Source organism: Mobula birostris, chromosome 2, assembly GCF_030028105.1.
Source record: "Mobula birostris isolate sMobBir1 chromosome 2, sMobBir1.hap1, whole genome shotgun sequence".
Taxonomy (NCBI): Eukaryota; Metazoa; Chordata; class Chondrichthyes; order Myliobatiformes; family Myliobatidae; genus Mobula; species Mobula birostris.
The window spans coordinates 74,384,824-74,409,821 of NC_092371.1; the positions used below are offsets into that span (position 1 = coordinate 74,384,824).

At 44.6% G+C, this 24,998-nt stretch overlaps 1 protein-coding gene across 1 annotated transcript in view; it reads right to left on the bottom strand.

Annotated features, from left to right (window-relative positions):
• The window catches only part of dhx35 (DEAH-box helicase 35), a 112,548-nt gene extending 89,352 nt beyond the window's left edge, over positions 1 to 23,196 (bottom strand). The window contains exons 1-3 of the mRNA XM_072243090.1: positions 23,141 to 23,196; positions 9,883 to 10,016; positions 3,384 to 3,476 (exon numbers count right to left, since the gene is read on the bottom strand). Of these exons, the coding sequence (XP_072099191.1) occupies positions 3,384 to 3,476; positions 9,883 to 10,016; positions 23,141 to 23,180 (267 nt within the window). The 5' untranslated portion in view covers positions 23,181 to 23,196. The remainder of the gene's footprint in view (positions 1 to 3,383; positions 3,477 to 9,882; positions 10,017 to 23,140) is intronic.
• Positions 23,197 to 24,998: the final 1,802 nt, after the last annotated feature.

Below are 24,998 nucleotides of genomic sequence, written 5' to 3' on the forward strand. Positions count from 1 at the left end.
TCTGTAGCGATCAATAAACCAAATGCTGCAACCGCGCCACTCCCCCACCCCTGGCACTCCTCTGCTACCTGCCCCATACCTCTCCCACAACACTTGACCTTCACTATTCCCAAGATCCTTTGCTCCTACCAGATTTACAAACTTGCTCTCCGCTCCACGTTGGTAAATACAGTATTGTGCTAAAGACTTTAGGCACCCTAGCTCTCTGTATATATGCCAAAGACTTTTGCAAAGTACTGTACATTTCAGTATGGGTTAGATCCTTGCACATGTAGGGCTAACTAACAAATTCTGGCTTACTGAGCGACAGGTGCTATCATGTCTGTCATCACAGTAAATATATTTAAGAAAAAGTTGAATAACTTTTTGCATAGCAGGGGATTTAAGGGTTGTGAGGAAAAGGCAGGTAGGTGGAGATGAGTCCATGGTCAGATCAGCCATGATCTTATTGAATGGTAGAGCAGGCTCGAGGGGCCAGATGGCTGGCTCCTGCTCCTATTTTCTTATGTTCTTATACGGAACCTTGTTGCTGTATTTCACATGGAGCCCAGTGATGATGCCCCATCTTGCTGGATTTCCCAGCACTACACTGCAGAAACATCCTCTCCCATCTACACTCGGTAGCCACTTTACTAGGTGCACATGTACACCTGTTCGTTAATGCAAGTACCTAATCAGCCAATCATGTGGCAGCAACTCCATGCACAAACGCATGCAGGCATAGTCAAGAACTTCAGTTGCTGTTCAGCTCCATTTTCCTCCTACATTCCCAAGACGTATGGGTTAGTCTGTTAAATGGTCACATGGGTGTAACTGGATGGCACAGGCTCATTGGGCCGGAACAGCCTGTTACCGTGCTGTAACTTTATATAAAATAAATAAATTATAAACGGTAGCAGGTATAAGCCGGGTGGGTTTAAACTTATATCAGTGGCTGTAAAGTTTATCTATCTGTTTATTTACTGATTGAGATACCATGCGGAATAAGCTTTCCGGCCCTTTAAGGTGCACCACCCAGCAAGCCCCGATTTAATCCTAGCCTAATCATAAGACATAGGAGCAGAATTAGGCCACCTGGCCCATCAAGTCTGCTCTGCCATTCAATCATGGCTGATCTTTTTCTTTTCTCCTCCTTAACCCCAGTTCCCGGTCTTCTCCCCATAACTTCTGATGCCATGTCCAATCAAGAATCTGTCAATCTCTGCCTTAAATACACCCAACGACCTGGCCTCCACAGCTGTACGTGGCAACAAATTCCACAAATTCACCACCCGCTGGCTAAAGAAATTTCTCCACACCTCTGTCTTGAATGGACTGCCCTCTATCCTGAGGGTACCCTCTAGTCCTAGACTCCCCCACCATGGGAAGCATACTTTCCACATCTACTCTGTCTAGGCCTTTCAACATTTGAAAGGTTTCATTGAGATCCCCCACATCCTCCTGAATTCCAGTGAATACAGACCCAGAGCCATCAAACGTTCCTCATGTGATAACCCTTTCATTCCTGGAATCATCCTTGTGAACCTCCTCTGACCCTTTCTAATGCCAGCACATCTTTTTTTAGATGAGGAGCCCAAAACTGTTCACAATACTCAAGATGAGGCCTCACCAGTGCCTTATAAAGGCTCAGCATCACATCCTTGCTCTTGTATTCTGGACCTCTTGAAATGAATGCTAACATTTTATTTGCCTTCCTTACCACTAACTCAACCTGCAAGTTAACCTTTAGGGTGTTCTGTACAAGGACTCCCAAGTCCCTTTGCGTCTCAGATTTTTGGATTTTCTCCCCATTTAGAAAATAGTTTGCACGTTTGTTTCCACTATCAAAGTGCATGACCATGCATTTTCCAACATTATATTTAATTTGTCACTTTATTGCCCTAATCTGCCTAAATCCTTCTGCATCCTACCTGTTTCCTCAACACCACCCATCCCTCTATCAATCTTCGTATCATCTGCACACTTGGCAGCAAAGCCAGCTATTTCAACATCTGAATCATTTATATACAGCATAAAAAGAAGTGGTCCTAACACTGACCCCTGTGGAACACCACTAGTCACTGGCAGCCAATCAGGCAAGGACCCTTTTAATTCCCACTCGCTGCCTTCTTCCAATCAGCCAATGCTCTAACCATGCCAGTAACTTTCCTGTAATACCATGGGCTCTTAACTTAGAAAGCAGCCTCATGTGTGGCACCTTGTCAAAGGCCTTCTGAAAGTCCAAATATACAACATCTACTACATCCCTTTATCTATCCTACTTGTAATCTCCTCAAAGAATTCCAATGGGTTCGTCAGACAGGATTTTCCCTTAAGGAAACCATGCTGACTGTGTCCTATCTTGTCCTGTGTCACCAAGTACTCCATCACCTTGTACTTAACAGTTGACTCTAACATCTTCCCAACCACTGAGATCAGGCTAACTGGTCAATAATTTCCTTTCTGCTGCCTTTCTCCTTTCTTAAAAAATGGATCATGGGACAATTACAATGAGCAATTAACCTAGAATTTAACATAGAATTCTCCAACTTCCGGTAATTCCCTCCCCCTCCCTTCCTCTATCCCTGTTTCACTCTTCCCCCTCCCCCAGCTGCCTATCACCTCCTTCTTCTACTACCCATTGTTTTCCTGCCTATGACGTCAATGCTTCCCCTCCCCCACCCCTTTGTCTTTCAAATTACTGGTCTTTCAACTGAACCTACAAGCATTCTTCAAACCCTTCCCCATCTTTCATTCTTCAGTCCTGACGAAGGGTTCCGGCCCGAAACGTCAACTCATCGTTTCCACTGACGCTTCCCGACCTGCTGAGTTCATCCAGTGTACTGTAAGTGAGCAATTAACCTACCAACTGGTACATCGTTGGACTGTGGGAGGAAACCAGAGCACCAGGAGAAAACCCACACAGAAACAGGGAGAACGTACAAACTCCTTACAGGCAGTGGCAGAAAATGACACCACTGTGCCACCCCTAGAGAATAGGAATGGATTTTGAGAGATAGGATTTATTTGCATTTGGAAAGGCAAAAACCTATTAGGGATAGTCAGCATGGCTTTGTGCATGCCTTATGAACTTGATTGAGTTCATTGAAGAGGTGACCAAGACGACCGATGAAGGCAGGCCGATAGATAAGTCTACACAGACTTTTCCGAAAACCAGAGAATAGCCAGCTTCCAAGTGGACCTAATTGATAATAAATCACTTGCTCCAAAATTACAGCCACAACAGTCTACTGCAATTAAAATAAAAGTTTATCTTTGGCTCAGACCACTGGAATTAAACTACACAGATTAGTGCTTTCGAGGATGAAATGTTCTTCAGTGCTTGCAAGTTTACAATTCTTCAAAAATGAAAGGTTAGGAAAGTATAGTGAGCTGCTACCAACCTGAGGAATCTGAGTGCTCTTTCCACATCCTGTTTCACCTACTATCACCAATGTCTGATAGTTCTCCACCAAATACAGGATATGATTTCTGTGCTAAAACAAGAGAAGACAAAACCATAAATAATCACTTTTCTTTCTTCATTGCCCCCATTTGCACTGTGAGATTGTGTAGCAAATCCACAGCATTCTGGGAGAAAATAGAATCATACTCCAGGTCTTCACAACAGACTTATTACCACTAACTGATTATAACTTGTCTGAATCACAGAACCTGATTTACCAACACATTCAAGTCCTGTGTAATAAAAGAAAACATTCTTTTGCAAATTCAGTTGTTGCTGGAACATTTTGGAATTTGAGTGAGGAAATATATTGTCGAAAGACTGTGGCATATTCCAGAAGCCCAGGTACAGGAATGCAGTAACACTGTGATATGTGATTTTCAGGACTGTGGGGAATCAGGAAGTAGGTTGGATTAAGTGCTGCAGCTATTCCTCAAAGTTTTGGGACTTTTAGGATGAACTGAAAAGGCTCCATTTCTGTGGCATCAATGTGTGCTGGCGGCTTCCCTGCTCACCTCACACTGAGATCACTTGATGCTCCTGACACAAAGGGTCAGGGTTACCTGGAGCCAGCTATAATCACAGAAAACAGCATGATATTCACATCAGGGAAATGAGCCTACTCTCCATGGACTCTGCCTGTACTTCTTGCTGCCTCAGTAAAGCAGCCAGCATAATCAAAGACCTTAAGCACCCCATTCTCTCTTCTCCCCACTCCTACTGGGCAGAAGATACAACAATCCAAAAGCACCTATCACAGGCTCGGGTACAGCGTCTAGCCACTGTTATAAAACTATTGAATAGTTCCCCAGTACTACAAGATTGTCTCTCGGCCTCAGAATCTACCTCGTTATGGCCTCGTACCTTATTGTCTGCCTGCAGTGCACTTTCTCTGGAATTGAAAGATAAAGATTAGCTTTATTTGTCACATAAACATCGTAACATACAGGGAAATGTGTTACTTGCATCAACAGCCAACACAATCCAAGGATGTGCTGGGGGTAGCTTCAAGAACGCCATGCTTCTGGCACCAACAAAACATGCCCACAACTTACCAACCCTAATCCATACGTCTTTGGAATGTGGGAGGAAATGGGAGCACCTAGAGGAACCCCATGCAGTCATGGGGAGAACGTACACTGTCCTTACAGAGAGCAACAGGAATTGAACCCCAATCTTCCTATCGCTGGCATTGTAAAGTGTTATGCTAACTGCTCCGTCACTGTGCTCCCTGTAAACCTCTATTCTATTACTGTAATATTTTCCATCGTACTACCTCAATGCACTGATGTAATGATCTGTATGGATGGTACTTTGATACATGTAAATCCAATTTGCCAATTTTGCCAATTTATAATGTTGCTAATTTCTACAGCAAAACTGAGGGTTTGGAACACCCTTAATTTATGGAAGGAAATATATAAATATAAATTCAATCTTTCTATTAAAAGGTAAAGCAACAATTTTTTTGTAGTTCTTTCGGTTTAGCATAATAGATATCGTGGAAAAGCTGCGCTGGCACTGGAATGTGTGGCAACATTTGCGAGCTGTCCCCAGCACATCGAGTTAACACAGACAACACATTCCACTGTATGTTTCGATGTACATGTGATAAATAAATCTAAATCTGAATCAATGTATTCACTGATTTTGATACAATATCCTCTTCACCAGGAGATCAAATGCAGATGGTGGTGGGGGTGGGCTGACACATACAATATACATTCATTCAGTGTGTGGACACAATACTCTGCTTCCAGTAGCCCAATATATAAAAATATAAGACTTAGGAGCAGGCCATTCGGCCCATTGATCTGCTCTGCCATTCCATCATGGCTGATTTATTATACCTCTCACCCCAGTTTCCTGTCCTCTCCCAGTAACCTATGACACTTTTACTCTTCAAGAACGTATCAACCTCCACTTTAAATATACCTAATACTTGACCTCCACAGACATCCGTGGCAACAAATTCCATAGATTCACCACCCTATGGCTAAAGAAATCCCTTTTCTGTTATATCGGGACGGCCTTGTCTTCGACTGGCTGTAATGAAATCCCCTCTCACTCTGCTGAACTCCAGCAGATACAAGCCCAGACACTTTAAACGCTCCTTATACCTTAACCCTTTCATGGCTAGATAGACTGAATGTGGAGAGAATGTTTCCTATAGTGGAGGAGTCTACGACCAGAGGACATAGCCTCAGAATACAAGGATGTCTCTTGAGGAGTTTTTAGCCAGAAGGTGGTGAATCTGTGGAATTGATTCCACAACTATGGACTCACTTTCAAGGACTCAACAACTCATATTCTTTTATTTATTTGTTTGCTTGTTGTTCTTTTTTTTGTATTGCACAAATGGTCTTCTTTTCCACATGCGTTGATTGTCACTCTTTGTTTGTGTGCAGTTTTTCATTTATTCTACTGCATTTCTTTGTTCCACTGTGAATGTCTACAGGAAAACAAATCTCAGGGTAGAAAAATGGTGACAGATATGTACTTTGGATGGGGCTCATTAGCTGTGATTGGCAGCTCATCTAGAAGGAAAACTCTGATCTCAAACCTCCGCTGCCTCGCAGCAATACCCACTCATGGGGAAGGCTTCAGGAGTAAACCCAGAGGGGAAAATCCAGAGCTGGAGTCCCTAAAGTAGTCCGTGCTGAGGTCAATGCTGACTGGCAGCTCCTGCGATGCCACTGGTGCCAAACTGTATCGAACTCTGCCGTTCCTTGTGTTCATCAGCTGCACGGAGAGATGGAGTTTGCTACAAGGGCAACAGTTTGCCCTCCATATCATACCACCCTGGTGAGCGCATCGACTGACGGCGACAATGTAGACAACTAAGACGCAACATTCATGCTCGACCCTGACCAATGGAGGGCCTTGGTCTGTACTTTACTAATAAATTTTCTTTAAGCTTCTGAACATTAATAAAGCAGGGAATGGAAGGATATGGACAATGTACAGGCAGAAGGGATTTAGTTTAATTCAATATCATGTTTGGCATAGACCTGTTCCTGTGCTGTACTGTTCTATATGTTCTATATTTAGTTTTGTACATCAATAAAAAAGATCCTAACACTTTTTAACATTTCAGTCACAATTTAATCATTAATGGCTGAGGAAGAGAGAAGCTGTAAGAGTGTGCGTGTATGTGGGTGGGGGGAAGAATATGTGTTATCTGTGGAAATTTATGTGTGGGGAGGCACATTGTATCTCAAAAGAACATTCAGTTGAGATGGCTCTCTGACTGGACTCACGGCCCTAAGTCTCACATTGAAGCCTCAGCACAGAGCGCCATCTTCAGGCAAAGCTGAGTTTGTGGCCCAAAGTTAAAAGTGCATCTACACAGCAAGATGCAGAACCATAAATATGAGAAGTGAGGTGCAAATTTGTTTCTGGGGATTTACCAGGTTATTTTGCCTTATTTCCCTGACAAAATACATTTACTTCAATGACTTACAGCAATGTTGTAGAAATTGCATTGACATTGGCACAGTAGTACTGCAGCTGACTCACAGTTCCAGCGAATGGGTTAAAACCTGACGTCAGCACAGAATTTGCACTGTGACCATAAGTGTTCCCCTCCAGCGCTTCAGTTATTTTTCACAACCACAGAGATCAACTGGTTGATAGGTCACTGTAAATCCCCAGAGCACAGACAGGTGAAAGAAGATTGGGGAGGGGTGGGGAATATAGTTTGCATGGAAATAATTGAAGGATTGTGATTGCTCTCTGAGTTGCCATAGGCTTCAAAGTAAATTTATTATCAAAGTACATCTATGTCACCATATACAACCCCGAGATTCACTGCCCTGTGGACATACTCAGCAAATCTATAGAATAATAATGAGAGCAGGATCAATGGAAGATCAACCAGAGTGCAGGAGACAATAAACTCTGAAAATTCAGATATAAATATATAGCAATAAATAACCAGAACATGAGGTAACAAGATAAAGAACCCTTAAAGTGAGATGATTTGTTGTGGGAACATTTCAATGGATGGGCAAGTGAGTGAAATTATCTCCTTTTATTCAAGAGCTTGATGACTGAGGGGTAGTAACTGTTCCTGAACCTGGTGGTAAGAATCTTGAGGCTTTTGTACTTTCTACCTTATGGAAGCAGTGAGAAGAGCATGACCTGGCTATTAGGGATCTCTGATGAGGAATGCTGCTTTCTGATGACAGTGTTTCATGTAGATGTGCTCAACGGCTGGGAGTATTTTACCCATGAAGTACTGGGCTGAATTCCCTACCTTTTGTAGGATTTTCCACTCAAAGGCATTGGTGTTTCCATACCAGACTGTGATGCAGCTAGTCTACACATCTGTAGAAGTTTGTCAAAGTTTCAGATGTTATGCCGAGTTTCACCAGACTCTGGAGGAAGTAGATGCACTGCGTGCTTTCTACGTAACTGCACTTACGTGCTGGGCCCAGGACCCCAAGGGAGAAGATCATACTCAATTTGAGTGATTGCACTAGTACATTATCTGAGCACAGATGGAAAAATGACTTCAGTTGGGCATTTAATGTGATATTCACCAGCACATGTGGATAAATTCTTTAGCACTCTCACATCTGCTAAAAGAGATCTCTGTCAGGGTGGTGTGACAAGAAGAACTGTGGCCTCACAGCTTCCGTGACCTTGGTTCCATCCTGCCCTTCAGTGTTGCCTGTGTGGAGCTTTGCAGTTCATTTCTGTAACTGCATAGGATTTCTCCCACATCCCAAGGACATAACACATAAGATACAGGAGCAGAATTAGAAAATCAGGCCATTTGGTGCATCGAGTCTGCTCGGCCATTTCATCATGGCCGATTCATTTCCCTTTCAGCCGCAACATCCTGCCTTTTCCCCGTAACCCTTCATGCCCTTATTAATCAAGAATCAGTCAACCTCTGCCTTAAATATACCCAATGACTTGGCCTCCACAGCCGCCTGTGGCATCGAGTTCCACAGATTCACCACTCTCTGGCTAAAGAAATTCCTCTATTTTGAGGCTGTGTCCTCTGGACATAAACATCCCACTTCATAGGAAACATCCTCTCTACATCATAATGGGATATAGAAATGTGATCTGTTATAACAACACTTATTAGGTGTGAGATGCATTCTAAAATGAAATTCATAGCATGTACAGTGGAAAAACTAATTGCTAACAAGATGATCTCAAGAACAAGCACAAGAGGTAAAAGCATTACTGGAATCATTCTGCCAAGAAGGGGTTCCCACACTGGGGTCCAAGGACCTCTTGCTTCATGGCATTGGTCCATGGCATAAAGAAGGTTGGGAACCCTTGAACTACTGTAACACTGACATTCTACCATGAGAGTCCCTCAGACAACCAGTCCTTTTACCATGATACGTTTTGCATGATTTCCGTGTACCCCAAAGAGGATCATAATCTAAAATCCCTGAAAATAATGCAGTCAAATCCAGTGACCCACTTGAAATTAATCTTCAAGTTTACACTGAACACTACCCCCTGTCCAATGGCAGTATGGGTCCTTTACCGTCCACTTCACTGGACATGTTGTTTAATGTCTCGATGAAGAAGTAGCATCTCTGACTCCACAGCACTCTCTTGATGCCAGACCTCAATTTCTCTCGTCAGTAGAACTTGAACTCCTAACCTTGTGAGGTGAGGGTGTGCTACCAGATGACACATATAATCTAGGTTCTAAATCAACTGTTAAGACAGACCAGAGGTTAAGGCAAGATTTCATCTTTCCATTCTGCTGAAGGTTAAGAGACCTACGGTATTATTTTTCAAAGTTCAAAGTAAAATTTATTATCAAGTACATTCATTATTTATTTCTTGAGATACAGTGCTGAACTGGCCCTTTCAGTCCTTCGAGCTCACTGCCCAGCAATCCTCTGATTTAATCCAAGCCTAATCATGGGACAATTTACAGTGACCAATTAACCAACCAACTGGTACATCTTTGGACTGTGGGAAGAAACCAAAGCACAGGGAGAACGTATCACCTCCTTACAGACAGTGGTGTGAATTGAACCCCTGTCACCTTTATTGTAAAGCATTGTGCTAACCACTGTGCTACTGTGTATTTGAAATACAAGGGATTATCCCAATGTCCAATCCAACAACAACTACCTCACTATTAATTGTTAAGTACTGCTGTACCTACACAAAATAAACACTTGTTGTTTTAAACCCCATGCAAAACACTGATTAGGCATCTTGCTCTTCATTTGCGTGTGAAGCACATTTACCCAGCAAAGTTTTAAGATATTATATGAATGAATTCTACTTTATGTAATATTATAATTTACTTTTGCTTCACTGGAAATACATAAATGCATTTACCATCTTTATTGAGAAAAAAATAATGAAAAAGTAACAGAAAAATATAAAGAATGAGATTAGTAACAAGATTTTTAAACATCAATATCAGCAAAAACATATATTAATACCTTAAAGATTGGCAGCTTTTGCCTCTGCTGCTCAATGGAGAGGGAAGCATATCGGTTGTAAATCACTGCGGTTCCACTCGCTTCCGCAGAACTGATTCGTTCTTCAGATATACCCAGGCCAGGACCCTCCGTGCCTAAGCAGTCAAATAAAATCATTAACCTACATTTGTTTTTAATCCAAATCAATCATTTCAGCAAGTACCATCCAGGAGTTCCCAACCTGAGGTCCACGGACCATTCGGTTCATGATAGAGGTCCGTGGCATGTAAAAGGCCGGGAACCCCTGATTATGCCCATCAAAGGAAGCACCTGTGACTTTGATGAAAGAATAAGGAAAGTTAAAGAATGCATTCTCTTTTCCCTGGGATTCCCATCAGATTTGTTTTGATGTACGAGTCTACATAGAAACATAGAGAACCTACAGCACAATACAGGCCCTTCGGCCCACAAAGTTGTGCCGAACATGTCCCTACCTTAGAAATTACTAGGCTTACCTATAGCCCTCTATTTTTCTAAGCTCCATGTACTTATCCAAAAGTCTCTTAAAAGACCCTATTGTATCCGCCTCCACCACCGTTGCCAGCAGCCCATTCCACGCACTCACCACTCCCTGCGTAAAAAACTTACCCCTGACATCTCCTCTGTACCTACTCCCTAGCACCTTAAACCTGCGTCCTCTTGTGGCAACCATTACAGCCCCGGGAAAAAGCCTCTGGCTATCCACGCGACCAATGCCTCTCATCATCTTATACACCTCTATCAGGTTACCTCTCATCCTGCGTCGCTCCAAGGAGAAAAGACCGCATTCACTCAACCTCTTTTCATAAGGCATGCTCCCCAATCCAGGCAATATCCTTGTCAATCTCCTCTGCACCCTTTCTATGGTTTCCACTTCCTTCCTGTAGTGAGGCGACCAGAACTGAGCACAGTACTCCAAGTGGGGTCTGAGCAGGGTCTTATATAGCTGCAACATTACCTCTCGGCTCCTAAATTCAATTCCACGATTAATGAAGGCCAATACACGGTATGCCTTCTTAACCACAGAGTCAATCTACGCAGCTGCTTTGAGCGTCCTATGGACTCGGACCCCAAGATCCCTCTGATCCTCCACACTGCCAAGAGTCTTACCATTAATACTATATTCTGCCATCATATTTGACCTACCAAAATGAATCACCTCACATTTATCTGGGTTGAACTCCATCCGCCACTTCTCAGCCCAGTTTTGCATCCTATCAATGTCCTGCTGTAACCTCTGACAGCCCTCCACACTATCCACAACACCTACATCAATGTCTCTAGCTTATAAACTAGAAAATATTGATAGAAAGCTATTTTATTCTTACCTTGCAGTAACCCAAGCTACTAATGGTCACGGTTTAGAAAGTGCCTGGACTTTAATACTCCATACAGAACAGAAAACGAACAGAGAATTTTTTGCTCGAACCGCCCATTCCTCACCCTGAGGCAACTGGGGATGTTGTGTGAATGTCAAGAATGTTCAAGACTATCTGCTGAGGCATAATTGGTAGCACTGACAGCCATAGAAAAGCACAGCACAGAAACAGGTACTTTGGCCCATCTAGTCCATGCCAAGCCACTTAAGCTGCCTACGCCTATTGACCGGCACCAGGACCAGAGCTCTCCATATCCCTACCATCCATGTACCTATCCAAACATCTCTTAAATGTTGAAATTGAGCTTGCATGCACCACTTGTGCTGGCAGCTCGCTCCACACTCTGATCACCCTCTGAGTAAAAAGATTTCCCCTCATGTTCTCCTTAAACTTTTCACCTTTCACCTTTAACTCATGACCTCTAAGTCAGAAGGCTTTGAGTCCCTCTTCAAAGAGTTGAGCTCAAAATCTGTGCTGAGAGTCCTGCAATAAAGGACTTGGATGTGACATCTATCCAAGATCCTGTCTACGTCACTACTGCAGAAAGCAGTGGACTCAGCCCAATATGTCATGGGCACATCACTCCCCACCACCAGTAGCACCTTCAGGAGATGCTGCCTAAGAACATTTCAAAATCAATTCCCCATCTCCAGTTACAAAGCTCTAAATTACTTCCCAACATCATAAAATGCACACTACTCAAGCTCTTCTGTGAGCCATTCTTACCATTTTTACAGCTGGTCAGAACAATAATAATTTCAGCCAGATTTTTCTTTTATTGCTTCCAAAAATTCAGCAACTGAGTTCATTACTGTCTGCTTGAAGGTACACAGCCTCAGAGAGACAAAGAATGTTATCCGCACCATCAAGTTCTACAAAGGAATTGGCCTCACAATCAATCACTAGTGAAAAGAAAGCCTTGGGCATTTGTAAGGATAGGGTTAAATTTGATTCCTCCTTGTTGTATGCTAAGATGTGTAACACAAAATGAAGGTTGGAATGTGGTGGTAGTCTGGGGACTAGCGTGAAGGCACATCCTTGAAATTAGATACTGGTGAAAAATGTTTTCCTCCTTACAGTCCTGTTGTGTCTGTCTCTAGGCCGAAGCTCACAAGAGATAAGAAGGTACAGGCTGGTACCATTAAGGGATGGAAAAGCAGTGGGGTAAAAGTTATGTTAGATTTTTGAAGTTGAAGAGTATGAAAAGGAGCAATTTCTTAGTGCAAGAGGGAATCTTCTCTTAGGTTGGGTCGTAACTAGGGCTATGAGCTGGAGAGGGGAGACTGGAAAAGCTGTCAAACACTCGCTGTTCCCTCCAGCGGTATATTGTGTGGAATGGCTTAGTGATTGGTTAAATAAGTATTATTTTGTCTCTTTTACCACTTTTTAACCATTTTTTTCTGTAGTTTATTCTCTATACAACTCTAATAAAGTAATTTCTTATAACCTTTAACACAAAAACAGAATAACACACACAGAATGCTGGTAGAAGTGTGTTGCTCTGGATTTCCAGCATCTGCAGAATCTCTTGTGTTTACACAAGTACAGTGCCTCCTTTGTTTGTGGATATCTCTTGCTGCTGAATCAGAAAAGAACAAGGAATGAATTTTCAAATATTTTTGTTACAGCATATATCTATATGAGACAGAAAAAATAGGCAGCTAGTCTATAGTTGTTCTTGCAACTGTCAACAGCAGTTTATAGTGAGCTGTACACAGTTCACTTTCTCAACTCTGAAGTAGAAGAGACAAGAGAGAATAAATTGCTGGTAGACATTTTCAAATACATACTGTATGTCATTCCACTTTTCAAGTATAGATACAAGAAAGTCTGCAGATGCTGGAAATCCAAAGCAACACACACAAAATGCTGGAGGAACTCAGCAGGTTAGGCAGCATCTGTGAAATCGAAATAAATACTCTATATTTTGAGCTGAGACTCATCTTCAGGATTGAGAAGAGGGTAAAATGCCAGAATAAAAATATGGTGAGAGGGGAAGGAGGACAGCTGGAAGGTGATAGGTGAAGCCAGGTGTGTGGGAAAGGTCAAGTGCTAGAGAAAAAGGAATCTGATAGTGGAACATAGGAGAAAGGGAAGGAGGAGGGGATCAGGGGGAAGTAATAGGCAAGTGAGAAGAGGTCAAAGTCAGAGTGAGGAATAGAGGATGGGGGTGGGGGGGAGGGTGTTGGAATTTGTTTACCAGAAGGAGAAATCGATATTCATGCCATCAGGTTGGAAGCTACCCAGACGGAATATAAGGCACTGTTCCTCCACTGTGAGAGTGGCCTCATTTTGGCACATGAGGAGGCCATGAACCAACATGTCGGAGTGGAAATGGGACCAGGAATTAACCTGTTTGGCCAATGTGATGTTCCGCTTGTGGCGGATGGCACAGAGGTGCTCAACGAAGCGGTTCCCTGATTTACAACGGGACTCACCAACACAGAGCAGGCTGCGTCGGGAGCAAAAGACAACCCCAGCAGATTCACAGCTGAAGTGTTGCCTCACCTAGAAGGACTGCCTGGGGCCCTGAACAGAGGTGAGGAGGAGGTATATGGGCAGGTGTAGCACTTGTATAGATGATTTTCCTTATGTAATAGCTTCCAGTATTTCAGGATGTCAAGAAGTATTTCACAGCTATTAAAGTATGTTTGAATACAAGAATTACAGTAACTACAGTGCTGTTCAGATGTTTCACAAACAGCAAGTTATCGCAAACAAAGCAATATTGACCAGATTACATTTATTAGAGGTTATGTTTTCTTTTAATTTTTCAACATTTACACAGATACTGTATTATATTGCTAGACCTACCCACCCCGCCCCCCACCCATTGATGTTACGGGATTCAGAGGACTAGGATTCAAAAGTAAGGATGTAATGCTGAGATTTTATAAGGCATTGGTCAGAACGCATATGGAGTACTGTGAGCAGTTTTGGTCACTTTACCTCAGAAAGGATGTGCTGGCATTAGGGAGGGTCCAGAGAAGGTTCACGACAATTAACCCAGGAATGAAAGGGTTGACATATGAGGAGATGGCTTTGGGCTCGTACCCACTGCAGTTTAGAAGAATGAGGTGGGGTTCTCATTGAAACCTATCAAACATTGAAAGAATTCAGCAGGCCAGGCAGCATCTATGGAAGAGAGTAAACAGTTGACATTTTGGGCTGAGATCCTTCTTCAGGACTGGTCTCGGCCTGAAATGTCGACTGTTTACTCTTTTCCATAGATGCCGCCTGGCCTGCTGAGTTCCTCCAGCAATTAGTGTGAGTGGTTTTGGATTTGCAGTGTCTGCAGATTTTCTCATATTTGAAATACTGAAAGATCTAGAGGGAGTGAATGTGGAGAGGATATTCCCAATAGTGGGAGAGTCTGGGACCAGAGGGCACAGCCTCAGAGTAGAAGAACGTCCCTTTAGAACAGAGATGAGGAGGAATTGCTTTAGCCAAACGGTGGTGAATCTGTGGATATATTTTAAGTGTAGGTAGATAGGTTCTTGATTAGCAGGAAAGTGTCAAAGATTACAGGGAGGAGGCAGGAGAGTGGATTGAAAGGGAAAATAAATCAGCCATAATTGAATACCAGAGCAAACTCAATGGGCCGAAATGCCTAATTCTTCTCCTATCTCTTATGATCCACCTATGAAGTGCAGAACGGTGCCTGACTGTCCTATATAGGGCAGCATGTTGACATCAAAGTGGGTCCTACATTATAATGGAATGGCAATTGAGGGTGAATATTGTCCTGGTTGCTGGGTATGACTCACTGGTTTTCTAAATCAGCAAGGGAATGCTAACACTTCAGACTTAACTAAACACTATGCTGCAATTATCTCAGGCAGTCCTTCTAAGCAAGCTTCAGTATATTCTCGAGGTTAAAGTGCTCAAACTTTAGTGGGGCGGCACGGTAGCATGGTGGTGCGCACAATGCTTTACAGTATCTTCAACCCAGGTTCAGTTCCTGTTGCAAGGAGTCTGTACGTTCTCCCCATAACCAGCTGGGCTTCCTCCGGGTGCTCCGGTTTCCTCCCACAGTCCAAAGTCATACCGGTTGGTAGGTCATCTGTGATTGCTAGGTTTAAAATCAAGGGTTGCTGGGCAGAAAGGTCTACTCCATGTGGCAGCTCAGTAAATAAAAAAAATAACATCATGAACAACACACACAAAATGTTGGTGAAACTCAGCAGATCAGGCAGCATCTGTGGAGGGGAATAAACAGTCATCGTTTTGTGCTAAGACCCTTCATCAGGTCTGGGTGGGAAGGGAGAAGAAGCCAGAGTAAGAAGATAGAGGGGAAGGGAAGGAAGACAAGCTGGCAAGTGATAGGTGGGCGAAGGGAAGGGGGATGAAGTCAGAAACAGAAGTGATAGGTGGACGAGGTAAAGGGGTGAAGGAGGAGGAATCCGATAGTACGCCAGTGATAATAAACCCGATTCACAAAAGCCCAAGTGATGAAGACATTCTTGTAGAGTTGTTAGGCATGAAGTTTCAAAATTTAGAACTAATGACAAGGAAGGAATGATAACTTGCTTCCTGACCAGGGTAATGTTTGACTTGGAGGGGAATTTGCAGGTGGTGGTGTTCTCTCATGCCAGCTGCCAGTCCTCTTGTGTGGTGGATTTGGGAGTTGATGCAGCACATTTTGCAGTGCCAATCCAGCACTGATGAAGAGAGTGAGTGTTTCAGGTCATGTTTGGTTGCCAAACAAGTGGACTGTTGTGTGCCTAATGAAGTCCGAGGTCTGCAGGTCGCAGGAACAAGTCTTGAGGTCGGAGGTCCATGGTCAGAGACTCCCAAGATTGGAGGCCTGAAGTTGGTCAGCAGGACCTGATATCAGAGGTCTATGATTGTCGAGTCTAGAAGTCAGAAGCCCAACGTCAGGGAGTTCAGGGCCAGGGCCAGGGCCTGGTGTTCAGAGGCCTGGAGGCAGCCTGTCCTGGGGTTGGAAGCCTGGCTGTGTGTAAGTGAGAGGATTGGAAAATGGGTTTGTTTTGTTGTTATTGCTTTTGCATTTTGGTGTGATGCTTTGCCACATATTGTGAGCATGAAATGTTGATGCTGGGATTTGTGGCAATGCATGCAGGCTGCCCCCAGCACATCCTCAGATTGTGTTGGTTGTTAATGCATATGTTTCGATGTACACTCAGTGTATATGCACTCATGAACACTGAGTATATCTTTGTGGTCTCCTGCCGCTTCTACTTCAAGGTTCGCTACTTCTGCCCACCACTGTTATAATGCTCGGTTAATTGAGTTACTGTCATCTTCCTGTCAGCTTAAACCAGTCTGACCATTCCCAACTGATCTCTCTCATTATCAAGCTACACACATCAAAGTTGCTGGTGAACGCAGCCATCCTGTCTTCTCCTATCATTTTGGATCTCCCCCTCCCCCTTTCAAATCTCTTACTAACTCTTCCTTCAGTTAGTCCTGACGAAGGGTCTCAGCCGAAACGTCGACTGTACCTCTTCCTAGAGATGCTGCCTGGCCTGCTGCGTTCACCAGCAACTTTTATGTGTGTAGCTTGAATTTCCAGCATCTGCAGAATTCCTCGTGTTTGCGTCTCTCATTAACAAGGTGTTTCCTCCCGCAGAACTGCAACCTGTGGATTTTTTCCTTTTTGTTTTCGCACTGTTCTCTGTAAATTCTACAGATTTCTGTGCATGGAAATCTTAAGAGATTGGCTTTCTTAGAGATCCTCAAACCACATTTCTTCCCCATTCTGATGTTTGGTCTGAACAACAAACAAAACTCTTGAACAGGTCTGCATGCTTTTATGCGTTGAGTTGCTGCCACATGATTGGCTGATTAGATATTTGCATAAGCGAGTAGGTGTATAGGTGTACACAATAAAGTGGCCACTGAGTGTACATGTGATAAATAAATCGAGTCTAATTTCTCCCAGACAATATTAGTAGTCAGTACTAAAACATGTGGAGCTTTGCTTTCTTTTCTGAAAACAAATGATAACATCTGCTAAAATTGATGCTGTCCGCATTATCTCATGATCACTTTGAACCAGGAGCTACAGAAGACTGTATGGCCACTCAAAACCTGCTTTGCCTTTCAGAGAGCTCGGCTGATCCAGTTTAGGTTGTTTCATTTGTCTGCCTTGTCATTTTAATCCAAAACTCCACCAGTCCCAGCCTTTAACAAATTTAATGCTTTATTCCCACCAGCTAATATTCCAGCAACACACACAAAAAATGCTGGTGAACGCAGCAGGCCAGGCAGCAGCTATAGGAAGAGGTACAGTCAACGTTTCGGGCCGAGACCCTTCGTCAGGACTAACTGGAAGAAGAGATAGTAAGAGATTTGAAAGTGGGAGAGGGAGGGGGAGATCCGAAATGATAGGAGAAGACAGGAGGAGGAGGGATGGAGAAGGGAGAGGATCATGGGATGGGAAGCCTGGGGAGAAAGAGAAGGGGGAAGGGGAGCCCAGAGGGTGGAGAGCAGGCAAGGAGTTATAGTGAGAGGGACAGAGGGAGAACAGAGAGAGAGAGAAAAAGGGGGGGGGAATAAAAAAATATATAAAATAAATAAGGGGTGGGGTGTGAAGGGGAGGAGGGGCATTAACGGAAGTTAGAGAAGTCAATATTCATGCCATCAGGTTGGAGGCTACCCAGACGGAATATAAGGTGTTGTTCCTCCAACCTGAGTGTGGCTTCATCTTGACAGTAGAGGAGGCCATGGATAGACATATCAGAATGGGAATGGGACGTGGAATTAAACTGTGTGGCCACTGGGAGATCCTGCCTTCTCTGGCAGACAGAGCGTAGATGTAGCCGTCTGTAATGGTCCTACCCGTTACTTCATCCTCCGTCGGATTCACGCCTGCAATCGCCGTTTTTTTGACTTTGTCATGTTAGGCAAAGATCGCAAGATCCTACATCTACGGACTCCAGAGCCTGCTGGCCCTGAAACTAGCAGGCATGAACTTCAGCTTGCGGCCCCTACCATTGATCTCGCCGGCTCCAACACCTCAGGGCATATTCAAAACCCGGACTCCAGCAACGACCATGGACACCTTCACAGCGATTGCGCAACCACCAACTGTGACGCCAGCCTTGAACTCCAGGCCAGGTCTTTATGTGCTGCTGTTGTGACTCCCGTTTCCCCTTCCCCCACCACCACTCTGCAACCCCGTCTCCCTCAGATCCCACCATCAGCTCCTGGGCCCTCAGGGGCTCCATCTTCCTCTCACCCCAACCCTCCCCTCTCCACTGACACCCCTAGCTTCCCCACTCCCCCCTCTGATCCCAGATCTCATCCGTGCCGGGTCTTTACCATCCCCTCCGACCTTCAACTGTCGGAGGCAGAACGCTCTGTCCTCAGTAAGGGCCTCACCTTTGTCCCCCTTCGCCCACACCTCAGCGAGTTCCGTGTTCGCCATGATGAGGAACTTTTCTTCCGCCGTCTCCGTCTCCGAGCCTACTTCTTCGGCAAGGACTCTTCCACCCCCACCGATGACCCTTTCTCCCATCTTCAACCCTCCTCTTCTTCATGGACACCCCGCTCTGGTCTTCTGCCTGCTCTGGATCTCTTTATCGCTAACTGCTGACCGGACATCAATCGTCTCGACTTCACCGCACCTTGTCCCCATTCCAACCTCACTCCTTCAGAGCGCTGTGCTCTCCACTCCCTCCGCACTAATCCTAACCTTATTATTAAACCCGCCGATAAGGGGGGTGCTGTTGTAGTCTGGCGTACTGACCTCTACCTTGCCGAGGCACAGCGACAACTCGCGGATACCCCCTCTTATTTACCCCTCGATCGTGACGCCACTAAGGAGCACCAGGCCATTGTCTCCCACACCACCACCGACTTTATCCACTCAGGGGATCTCCCATCCACTGCTACCAACCTTATAGTTCCCACACCCCGCACTTCCCGTTTCTACCTCCTACCCAAGATCCACAAACCTGCCTGTCCTGGCTGACCTATTGTCTCAGCTTGCTCCTGCCCCACCGAACTCGTTTCTGCATACCTCGACACGGTTTTATCACCCCTTGTTCAATCCCTCTGACCTATGTTCGTGACACTTCTCACGCTCTTCAACTTTTCGATGATTTTAAGTTCCCTGGCCCCCACCGCTTTATTTTCACCATGGATGTCCAGTTCCTATATACTTCCATCCCCCATCAGGAAGGTCTCAAAGCTCTATGCTTCTTTTTGGATTCCAGACCTAATCAGTTCCCCTCTACCACCACTCTGCTCCGTCTAGCGAAATTAGTCCTTACTCTTAATAATTTCTCCTTTGGCTCCTCCCACTTCCTCCAAACTAAAGGTGTAGCTATGGGCACCCATATGGGTCCTAGCTATGCCTGCCTTTTTGTTGGGTTTGTGGAACAATCTATGTTCCGTGCCTATTCTGGTATCTGTCCCCCACTTTTCCTTCGCTACATCGACGACTGCATTGGCGCTGCTTCCTGCACGCATGCAGAACTCGTTGACTTTATTAACTTTGCCTCCAACTTTCACCCTGCCCTCAAGTTTACCTGGTCCATTTCCGACACCTCCCTCCCCTTTCTAGATCTTTCTGTCTCTGTCTCTGGAGACAGCTTATCCACTGATGTCTACTATAAGCCTACTGACTCTCACAGCTATCTGGACTATTCCTCTTTTCACCCTGTCTCTTGCAAAAACGCCATCCCCTTCTTGCAATTCCTCCGTCTCCGCCCTCAGGATGAGGCTTTTCATTCTAGGACGAGGGAGATGTCTTCCTTTTTTAAAGAAAGGGGCTTCCCTTCCTCCACTATCAACTCTGCTCTTAAACGCATCTCCCCCATTTCACGTACATCTGCTCTCACTCCATCCTCCCGCCACCCCACTAGGAATAGGGCTCCCCTGGTCCTCACCTACCACCCCACCAGCCTCCGGGTCCAACATATTATTCTCTGTAACTTCCGCCACCTCCAACGGGATCCCACCACTAAGCACATCTTTCCCCCCCCCCCTGCATTCTGCAGGGATCGCTCCCTACGCAACTCCCTTGTCCATTGGTCCCCCCCATCCCTCCCCACTGATCTCCCTCCTGGCACTTATCCTTGTAAGCGGAACAAGTGCTACACATGCCCTTACACTTCCTCCCTTACCACCATTCAGGGCCCCAAACAGTCCTTCCAGGTGAGGCAAAACTTCACCTGTGAGTCGACTGGGGTGATATACTGCGTCCGGTGCTCCCAATGTGGCCTTTTATATATTGGCGAGACCCGACACAGACTGGGAGACCGCTTTGCTGAACATCTACGCTCTGTCCGCCAGAGAAAGCAAGATCTCCCAGTGGCCACACATTTTAATTCCACATCCCATTCCCATTCTGACATGTCTATCCACGGCCTCCTCTACTGTAAAGATGAAGCCACACTCAGGTTGGAGGAACAACACCTTATATTCCGTCTGGGTAGCCTCCAACCTGATGGCATGAACATCAACTTCTCTAACTTCCGCTGATGCCCCACCTCCCCCTCGTACCCCATCTGTTATTTATTTTTATACACACATTCTTTCTCTCACTCTCCTTTTTCTCCCTCTGTCCCTCTGAATATACCCCTTGCCCATCCTCTGGGTTCCCCCCCCCTTGTCTTTCTTCCCGGACCTCCTGTCCCATGATCCTCTCGCATCCCTTTTGCCTACCACCTGTCCAGCTCTTGGCTCCATCCCTCCCCCTCCTGTCTTCTCCTATCATTTTGGACCTCCCCCTCCCCCTCCAACTTTCAAATCCTTTACTCACTCTTCCTTCAGTTAGTCCTGATGAAGGGTCTCGGCCTGAAACGTCGACTGCACCTCTTCCTAGAGATGCTGCCTGGCCTGCTGCGTTCACCAGCAACTTTTATGTGTGTCATCAGAAGCACTATTTTTTTTATTCTTGCAGACCACTCTTTACACTTGGGTGTTCGAACAAACCCAAGGTTCCATAGGATCGAATCTGGAAGCTCTCCTATTGGGCTGTCCTATCCACCTCCTCAATTTGCACCACAGGAATAAATATCCTAGTCTAGATACTTTTTATACTTTATTTCCTCTCCCGCTGTTACTTTTCCCAGTTTTGACAGAAACTCAGTTACCTGAAATGTTAAACAACTTCCAAAGGCACTGAGCATTGCCAACAACCACAGTATTTTGCATTAAGTCATCAGAATCAGATTTATTATTCCCGATATACACTCAGTGGCCACTTTACTAGCTGTGTCTCCTCAATGATCCAAATATCTAATCAGCCAATCACATGGCAGCAACCCAATGATTAAAGGCAGGAAAACATGGTCAAGAGGTTCATTCATTGTTCAGACCAAATATCAGAATGGGGAAGGAATGTGATCTAAATGACTTTGACCATTGAATGATTATTGTTGCCAGATGGGGTGGTTTGAGTATCTCAGAAACTGTTGATCTCCTGACATTTTCACACATAGGAGTCTCTAGTGTTTACACAAAATGGTGAGAGAAACAAAAAAAAAGCATCCAGTGAGTGGCAGTTCTGTGGGTGAAAACACCTTGTTAATGAGAAAGGTCAGAGGAGAATGGCCAGACGGGTTCAAGCTGACAGGAAGGTGACGGTAACTCAAATAACCACCCGTTACAACAGTGGTGTGCAGAAGAGCACCTCTGAACATGTCCAGCCTTGAAATGGATGGGCTACAGCAGAAGGCCACAACAGGTTCCACTCCTATACCTAATATAGTAGCACTGAGTGCACGTTGTGAAATTTGTTGTTTTGTGCTAGCAATGTCGTGCACAAATTACTGTAAGTCATGAAATAAATAAACAGTGTGTAGGAGGGATAATGAGGTATGTTATTGAGTCATGTTATGGGATCATCTAGTGCACAGTTTGGTTGCTATGATAACGTGAAATGGAAACCAAGGAGTTATTTCCATTTGAAAGGAGCTGACACACAGATGTTCCTCTCAGTGCCAATGCATCCTTAAAGATGCCTTTCACTGCATTCAGGAGGGTCAGATGCTCAATTCAGAGACACAAGTTACCTATATGTGTTTCATACCAGTAAAGAGTGTTTGAAAGAGCTGGAATAACACCAATAAAGGCCAAATCAGTGAGTCTCTCTCTCTCTCTTCCTCCCTTCTATCTTCTCCCCATCCCATTCCCCCCAATGCCCTCTCCTCCATATCACTCCCCAGTTCATACTCCCCCTGCACTCTCTCAATGCACCCTGCAACTTCTCCCTCCCCTGCTCTCTCCCCTCCCCCTTTATCACAGCTCCTTCTGCCCATCTTCCCAGCACACACCTCCAATTCTCACTGCTTCCTCTCCCCTGCCCCCTCCCTTCCTCCCTCACCCAGCCCCCTCCCCTTTCTCACTCAGCTCCCTCTCCCCTTCCTCCGCACCCTCTGCCCAAACTCCCTGCTTCCTCTCCCCTTCTCTTTCCCTCTACTTCCCTCTCCCCTTCCCTTCTTTCTTTCCCTCTACTTCCCTCTCCCCTTCCCTCCTGTCTCATCCAGCTCCCTCCCCCACAACCGTCCGCTCCAGGTCCCTGCTTCCTCTCCCCCGGTCCACCTTCTCTCCCCTTTCCCTACACCTGCCTAAGCACTGTCTCCTCCTTCGACCTCTCTTCCCTACGCCCTTGCCCGCGCTCCCTCTTCCTTACACTCTCTTTTCTTCTCCCTATACACTCTTATTTCCCCTTCCCCTGCAACCTCTCACGCTTCCATCAGGTCCTCGCCCCCTGCGCCCTCTCTGCACCTTCTCCTGCCCTTGCTGCAATTACACTTCCACACGTCCTGCTTTGCAGCTCCTCCGCTCCGTGCAGAGAACCAGCAACCCGGCGAGAATTCAGTCCGCTCGCCCAGCCCCCATTTGCGCTTTACTCCCCCCAACCCTCGAGCCGCTTTTTATTCTACCTGGTTTCCAAAACTTCGGAGCTGACATGGGCGCCGCCATCTTGATGTGAAAGGTTACCAAGGAACCGCTGTCAATCACTGACGCGTCATCGTGGGCAGGAAAGCTCTGTGTCCCCTGCAAGTTTACATTGCAAGGACCCAGTCAGTTCTGCAGCGCTGATTATGGAAATAATTTTTCTTTCAGCGTGACATTTTAAAAACAACAAGATTAATGATTTTGCCCAGAGACTTTAGCACAAAATGTCTAAGCCACTATTTAAGGTATAAACACACATAAAAATGCAGGGGTAACTAAGCAGGTGAGGTAGGGCGTTTGGTGAAGGAGTCAGGCCAAAATGTCATGTTCTTTTCCCTTTATAGATGCAGCCTAACCTACTGAATTCTCCCAGCATGCTTTGTGTGTTGCCTCAGATTAACCAGCTCCATCATAGCACTGGCCTCCCCACCCTCAAGGACATCTTCCAAAGACGGTGCACCTGAAGAAAGTAGCACCCATCATTAAAGACCCCCATCACCCAGGATGTGCCTTCTCATTACTATGGTTAGGGAGGAAGTACAGGAGCCTGAAGGTCCATGTTTTAGGAGCATCTTCATCCTCTCTGCCACTTGACTTCAGAATGGTCCACTCTATTTAAAACCCAATTTTTTTTTCCTTTCTCCTTTTAACTGGTAAGAGGAGAATTGTTATTTTCTTTTTTTATTATATATTTTATACTAGATTAACAATATCTATGACTTTGACAGTGTCTATTTTAATTTTGGTTACTGATATATATATATGTATTTGAACTAATTCTTCTCTTGATTGTATTTGATTGTATCTTTTTAAATCAATAAAAAGATTAAAGAAGAAGAATGGTCCACAAACACATTTTTATTTTACTTTATTTATATTTATTGTGACTTATAAAAATAAGTCATATGTACAACTTAAATGTGGGCATTCTAACATCCAACACTACAGCACAATATGAGTCCTTCGGCCAACAATATTATGCTGAATTACATAAACCTAGTTCAAAATCAATTTAACCCTTCCTTCCTACCTATCCCATAACCCCTCCATTTAAAAGGATATTGCTTTTGTTATGGCAGTGCTCATAGACATGCTCAATGGTGGTGGTGGTGGTGGTGGTGGTGGTGGGGGGGGGCCTTTTCCTGTGATGGACTGGTCCATATCCACTTTTAGTAGGCTTACCGTCCAAAAGGATATCATCTCTATTGTATCAGCCTAAAAGGATATCATCTCTATTGTATCAGCCTAAACAGAATGATGGAAGGTTCTGGAAGATATAGTTGACATTCAGAAAATGAGTAAAAACTAGAATAAGTTGAGATTCATTATTATTAATTACAATTGATAATTGAAGTAATAACATAATTTACTTAATGTGAATGGTGATTGAGGAACTTTACATCTCTGGTATGTCCTACCTCTTTTTCAATTATCCTTTATAATATTAATCTAGCTAGAAATTCCCCAAATCCAATGGTGAAATCCATTCCAGATGTAATTAGGAGATTACATAATACGTGAACATCCTTGAAAGGCAAAAACTCTTTGTGACTGTGACTGAGATCTAAGCAAAGGAAACAAAGAGAGACTGGACTCGATCTTTTTGCCTTCAAACGTGTTCAACCATTTAATTATAAAATGGTTGACCCTGGCCTAACTTCACACTCACTTTTACTCCACATCCATTGATGGATTTTGTTACCTGATGGTATTTAATTTCATGCTAGCAAACAGAGAAGTATCCTATCACAAACAAGAGAAAATCTGCAGCTGCTAGAAATCCAAGCAATGCACACAAAATGCAGGAGGAACTCAGCACTGATTGCATCACGGCTTGCTATG